General features: G+C 45.1%; 1 protein-coding gene across 2 annotated transcripts in view; it reads right to left on the bottom strand.

Moving 5' to 3' along the window:
- The window catches only part of ZDHHC14 (zinc finger, DHHC-type containing 14), a 328,836-nt gene that overhangs the window by 118,925 nt on the left and 203,682 nt on the right, over positions 1 to 6,229 (bottom strand). For both annotated transcript variants that reach the window (XM_006868453.1, XM_006868454.1), the window contains exon 2: positions 5,243 to 5,403. In XM_006868453.1, coding sequence (XP_006868515.1) covers positions 5,243 to 5,403 — 161 coding nt within the window. The remainder of the gene's footprint in view (positions 1 to 5,242; positions 5,404 to 6,229) is intronic.

Below are 6,229 nucleotides of genomic sequence, written 5' to 3'. Positions count from 1 at the left end.
ATATTATCCTATCACAGACAGCATTGTACCTCATGACTGATCTGGATATGTTCTTTTTGACAATGAATGCAACACCATTCCTTTTCAATTTGTCATTCCCGGCATAGTAAACCATGAGGTTGTCAGATTCAAACTGGTCAATACCAGTCCATTTCAGCTCACTAAGGCCTAAAATATCGATGTTTATGTGTTCCATTTCATTTTTGACAACTTCCAATTTCCCTAGATTCATACTTCGTACACTCCAAGTTCTAATTTTCACTGGCTGTTTACAGCTTTTTCTCTTCATTTTGAGTTGTGCCCCATCAGCAAATGAAGGTTCGGCGAGCTTTTCTCCAACGGGCTTTACTGCGTCATCATGGTCAACTCCACTTTGAGGAGGCATCTCTTCCCCAGTCACATTTTGAGTGACTTCCAACCTGAGGGGCTCCTTTTCTGGCACTATATCTGACAGTGTTTCTCTGCTATTCATAAGGTTTTCAGTGACTAAAGATTCGGAAGTAGTTTGTCAATCTTTCATCCTAGTCTGCCTTTGTCTGGAAGCTCATCTGAAACCTGTCCACCATGGCTGACCCTGCTGGTATTTAAAATACTGGTGGCACAGCTTTCAGAATTACAGCAACTCACAAGCCACCACAGTATGACAAACTGACAGATGCGTGGTGGAACGAAACAGTAGGGTTTCATAAATACTTATCAGTTTAGTTGAATTCAACAACCAGGAAGTAATCATCTCTGATCATTTTGTCCAGTTTTATTGCCGTTTTTGGGGAAGGGATATGCTGAGCTACTTTTTTTCGGAGGTGCTGGAAGTCTGGCTTGAAACCCTTTTTTCCTTCACTGGAAACAGGACTGGTTTCCTCTTTAATACAACATGGGTCTCTCATGGACGGCAGACCTCTGGTTCCACAGCTGGTTTCAAAATAGATGACTTCCTCTGAAAACTATCCATTTTAACAAAAACAAACAAACCAAAATGCACTTGAGTGAATTCTCTCTCTCTCTCAACTTCCTCCATGTTAATATGAGAAGACAAAACAGGAGCGCAGTAGGGAACTGTGGACTCGGGGTTGGGGGCTAGATCCTGGGCACCCTGCTTAAGTAGAGGGTTTTCCACAGAAAATACTGCGATTGCTGTAGAGGCAGTACTTAGTGAAGGGAGCTGGGCCTGACCTGCCTCGCTTGGGCAGGAACCAAGGGCTGGCCCCAGGGCGGCCTGGGTTCTAGGCTCCAGCTCTCCCACCTTTTCCCACTGAACCTCACTGAGACTTGGTTTCCTCATCAGTAAAATGGGAATGACTTTCCTCACAAGGTTGCAGGGATGTGGTAAGACACAGTGGTAGTCATGATGAGAGTATTACATTATTGAAGTATGACAAACTATAACCCATTATTATGAATTAGTGGTAGTGCAGTGGTTATGAATTGGGCTGCGAATCTCAGGGTCAGCAATTTGAAACCACCAGCTGTTACATGGGAGAAAGATGAGGCTTTCTGCTCGCGTAAAGATTTATAGCATCGGAAACCCTGTACAGGGTCGCTATGAGTCAGACCAACTCCACGGCACATAACAACAACAACAACAACAACAACTCTTAAGTCCCTAAAAGAGCCATTGGTGGAACAGTCGTAAAGTACTTGTCTGCAAACTGAAAAGTCAGCAATTTGAACCCACCAACTGCCCAGCTGGAGAAAGATGTGGCAGTCTGCTTCTGTCAAGACAGTTGTTGTTGTTAAATGCCGTCGAGTCAATTCGGACCCATAGCGACCCTGTATAGGGTTTCCGAGGAGCGACTGGTGAGCTTGAACCGCTGACCTTATGATTCAAATGACTTTGCAGTATGGTGCATTAACCCACAGTGCCAAGAGCCTTGGAATCCCTAAGGGACATTTCTGCTCTCTAAGGAACCGACCCCAAGGCACATAACCACCACCACCACTGAATCACAAGAGATGGGTCCTGGAATCCTTAAGATGGCTGAGAAAGAGACCATATGGTTTCTTCCACTGTTGCTTCTTCCTTTTCTCATCTCTCCTACCTCAGGATACAACAAAGCTGCAGCTGAACCAACCATCATCACAAACTCCCTCTATCATCTTCTTCATTCTTCCCCTGCCAGGCCACAGAGACGAAGATCTTGGCAGGACACAGCTGGACTTTAGCACCTGGAGAAGAGCTTTCTAACAAGATTCACACCTATATTGACTTGCTCTACACCTAAGGGTGCTTGCTGTTGCTTCAGTGAAGGCTGGGGAGGGAAGCACACAGAGCAGAAGGAAAACCAAAAACCTGCTGCTGTTGAGTCAATGTTGAGTCCCTGTATGACAGAGTAGAGCGGCCCCATAGGGTTTCCAAGACTAATCTTTACGGAAGCAGACTGCCTGCCGCAGCTTTCTCTCATGGAACTGCTCGTGGCTTTGAACCACTTACTAACTGGCTTTTTCAGTTAGTAGCCAAACTATTGTGCCACTCAAGAAAACCCCAAACCCTCTCTCTGCCACCGAGTCTGTGACAACTCCTAGTGACCCAATAGGGCAGGGCAGAACTGTCGCAGTGGGTTTTCCGGAAGCAGGAGCAGCTGGTGAGTTTCCACTGCTGAGATGGCACTTCATCTGGGGATTTCTCACACTCACACTTGTGCCTACACTGAGCCATCTCGCTCCCTCTGTCCCTGTCACCAAATTGACCAACCCTGCAAACGTTGGTGGTGTTGTCAAGTGCCGCCTGACTCATAACAACCCTTGATAGGTGATATAATTGAACCACTGAACTTGTGGTTAGCCTTTATGCTGAAAGAAACAATTCAAGCACAAAAGGACAAATAAGTATTATATGACCTCACTAATATGAAATAACTAGAGCAGGAAAACTATAGAGATAAGAATTTATTAGTGGTAAAGATGGGAGGTCTGGTGTGGCGCTATGGGTTAATGCACTGGACTGCAAGGTCAGTTTGAACAGAAATGTTGGTGGTTCAGGCTCACCAGCCACTCCTTGGGAACTCTATATGGGGTTGCTATGAGTCGGAACCGACTCGAAGGCACTTAGCGATAACAAATCTATAAAGATTACAGCTGAGGAAACTTCATGGAGCAGTTATATCTGCAACACGTGGGGGTGACCATGCGTCAGGGGCCAACTCAATGGCAGCTAGCAACAACAACCAGGGTAGAGGGAGGGGACGTGGGGATCGTGTTTGGAAAGCAGTGAGCTTCTGTTTATGGACATAGAAAATGTGGGAAGAGATACTGGTGATGGTTGTACAATATGGATGATATAACTGGTGTCACTGAATCATTGTTGCTGTTGCTAGGGGCTATCGAGTCAGTTCTGACTCATAGAGACCACATGCATAGAAGGAAACACTGTGCAGTCCTGTGCCAACCTCACAATTGTTGCTCTGTCTGAGCGCATTGTTGATGTCACTGTGCCAACCCATGTCACTGAGAGTCGTTTTCTTTTGTGCTGTCCCTCCTCTTGCCCAAGCATGACGTCCTTCTCCAGGAACTGGTCCCTCCTGACAGCAGGTCCAAAGTATGAGAGACCAAGTCTCACCATCTTTGCTTCTGAGGAACCTTCCTCCGACTGTACTTCTTCCCAAACAGATTTGTTTGTTCTTCAGGCAGCCCAGGGAACTTTCAATAGTCTTTGCCAACACCATAATTCAGCTGCTTCAATTCTTCTAGATCTTCCATATTCACTGTCTACTTTCACATGCATATGAGGTTATTGAAAATATCATGGCTTGGGTCAGGTGCACCGTAGTCCTCCAACTAACATCTTTGCTTTTTAGCACTTTGAAGAGGTCTTGTGCACAGATTTGCCTAATGCAATATTGTCGTTTGGTTTCTTGACTGCTGCTTCCATGAGTACTAGTTATGAATCCAAACAAAATGAAGTCTTTGACAGCTTCATTTTTTTCTTCATTTATCATGTCACTTAGTGAGGATTTTTGTTTTCTTTACATTGAGATGCAGTCCATAGTGAAGGCAGTAGTTTTAGGTCTTCATCAGTAAGAATTTTAAATTTAAATTCTCTTCACCTTCAGCAAGCAAGGTTGTCTCACTTGCATATCAAAGGTTGTTAATGAGTCTTCCTCTGATCCTGATGCCTGATTCTTTCTCATGTAATCCAGCTTCTCAATTATTTGCTCAGCATACAGACTGAATAAATACACGGAGAAACGATACAACTCTGACACATACATTTCCTGATTTTAAACCATTCCCTTTTGCTATTCAAACAACAGTGTCTCAGTCGGTCTATGGACAGGTTCCTCATAACCACAAGTGAGTGTTGTAGAAGTCTCATTGTTTGCTATATCCACACAGTCGAATGCCTGTGCATAGTCACTAAAACACTGACGGACTGAATCACACATGTGCAAAATGCTTACCTGGCAAATGTTCTATTATCTATATGTTTTCAACACTTGAAAACTTGAACATTTATGAATAAAAAAATTCACTATAAACTAAAACAATAAATTGACCAACAAATTCCACCAAAACCACCTTCTTACCAGCGCAATTTTTAAGAGCACTAGAGAGCAACACCCTCGGAAACCCTGTACAGGGTCGCTATGGGTCGGAACCGACTCGATGGCACTTAACAACAACAACAACAAGAGAGCAAGAAAACATCCTCACTGTATTTTAAATGAAACTAAAACACGACTTTAAAATGCTTATCTGTGGTGTCAGTTTATGTATTGGTAGCTTCAAAACAGATGGTTGTCAACTCTGTCCTAGGACGTTGATATTAAAGGAAAATAAAGCTATCTGTCTCACAATTTTCTTTCTTTCTTTCTTTCTTCTTCTTTTTTTTTTTTTTTGCTACACCTTCATCAAGGAAATTCTGGACCCAAGAGTGGACACTCCACAGCACAGCCTAAAATGTCATAGTTTTGAACTTTCCATCAGGGAAGGAGGCCAGAGTTGGGCGTCAATGACAATAAAAGGGAATAAGTCTCTTACACCTTCAGGTAGAGACTGGCTCTGGGAGCCAAGTGGGGCACTTGGGCTTCAGAGAAAGTTCCAGAATCAGGGCTCCCTGGAGGTGCCATGATGTGCATGATGAAGCCCAGCTTCAACCCACCGCCCCTCTGCCTTACCTCGGACACCTCACATCCCACCTCCTACTCAGGTTCTCCTTCTGCCTGACCGCCTCTCTACAGTGTGGACCACCCTTGCCCTCCTTCAACATTGCTGCGAAGGCCTGTGGACAGACCTCCATGGTTACCTATTTGCCTCTCCAGATCTGCTGCTTCATCAGGCGTGGCTCGTGGAAGGACACCAGGGTCACTGAAGCTGGTGCGGAGCAGCGTCCCGATCACAAAGAAGAACAGGATGCCGCCCACCACAGGGATCGCGGGCGTGATCTTCAGGGCCAGATACGGACAGCTGCCAACAGGTGGGAGAAAAGGAAAGAGACGTTAGAGGGCCATCAAAAATCAAAAACCAAATCTGCAGCCAAGTCCAACTCACGGCTACCCATGTGTGTCAGAGCAGAACTGGGCTTCTGAGAGTTTTTGATGGTGGCAATTAATCTTACAAACATAGACTGCCAGGTTTTTCTTCTATAGCGCCCCTTGGTGGATTCAAACTACCAACCTTGCAGAGTCTAAACCAAACCCGTTACAACTCATGGCAATCCCAAATGCTGTAGAATAGAAGTGCTCCATGGGGTTTTCTTGGTTACAATCTTTACGGAAGGAGACTCCCTGGCACTACTGGGTGGGCTCAAACTTCCAGACTTTAGGTTAGTCAATACGTCCAAACCATTTGTTCCGCCCAAGAACCTTTTGGTTTGTTGTTGTTTTGTGTGTCACTGTGATGAACTGAGTTCATATATGTGGCCTTTAGCTTTGATTCTGTGGAAAACCCCAGAGATTTTCCCACTAAGCCCTGAGGGGTTACCTTAACCCCAGTTTTCTACCTCAGAGGGTTTGTTAATTTTGTCCAGGTGCACTCACATTTCCTGGGGGAGCTGACCACTTTTTGTTAAGCCCTGGAATGCAACTGCTCTGTGGCTGGTATATACCTTCCAGGGATTGGTCAATAGACTATGCAAATGAGGTGAGTTATAGCCCAACTGCGCCTATTATGCAAATGAGGTGTCTGTGGCCTACTGAGAAGGGGCTGGTCAGTTTGTGTCCCTCACCCAAACACAAGGAGGTGTGTATAGAGGCTTGGCACACAGAAAGCAGCAGCATGGAACAGCCTGAAA

Source organism: Chrysochloris asiatica, unplaced genomic scaffold (genome assembly GCF_000296735.1).
Source record: "Chrysochloris asiatica unplaced genomic scaffold, ChrAsi1.0 scaffold00117, whole genome shotgun sequence".
NCBI lineage: Eukaryota > Metazoa > Chordata > Mammalia > Afrosoricida > Chrysochloridae > Chrysochloris > Chrysochloris asiatica.
This window is presented reverse-complemented; position numbering and strand designations above follow the sequence as displayed.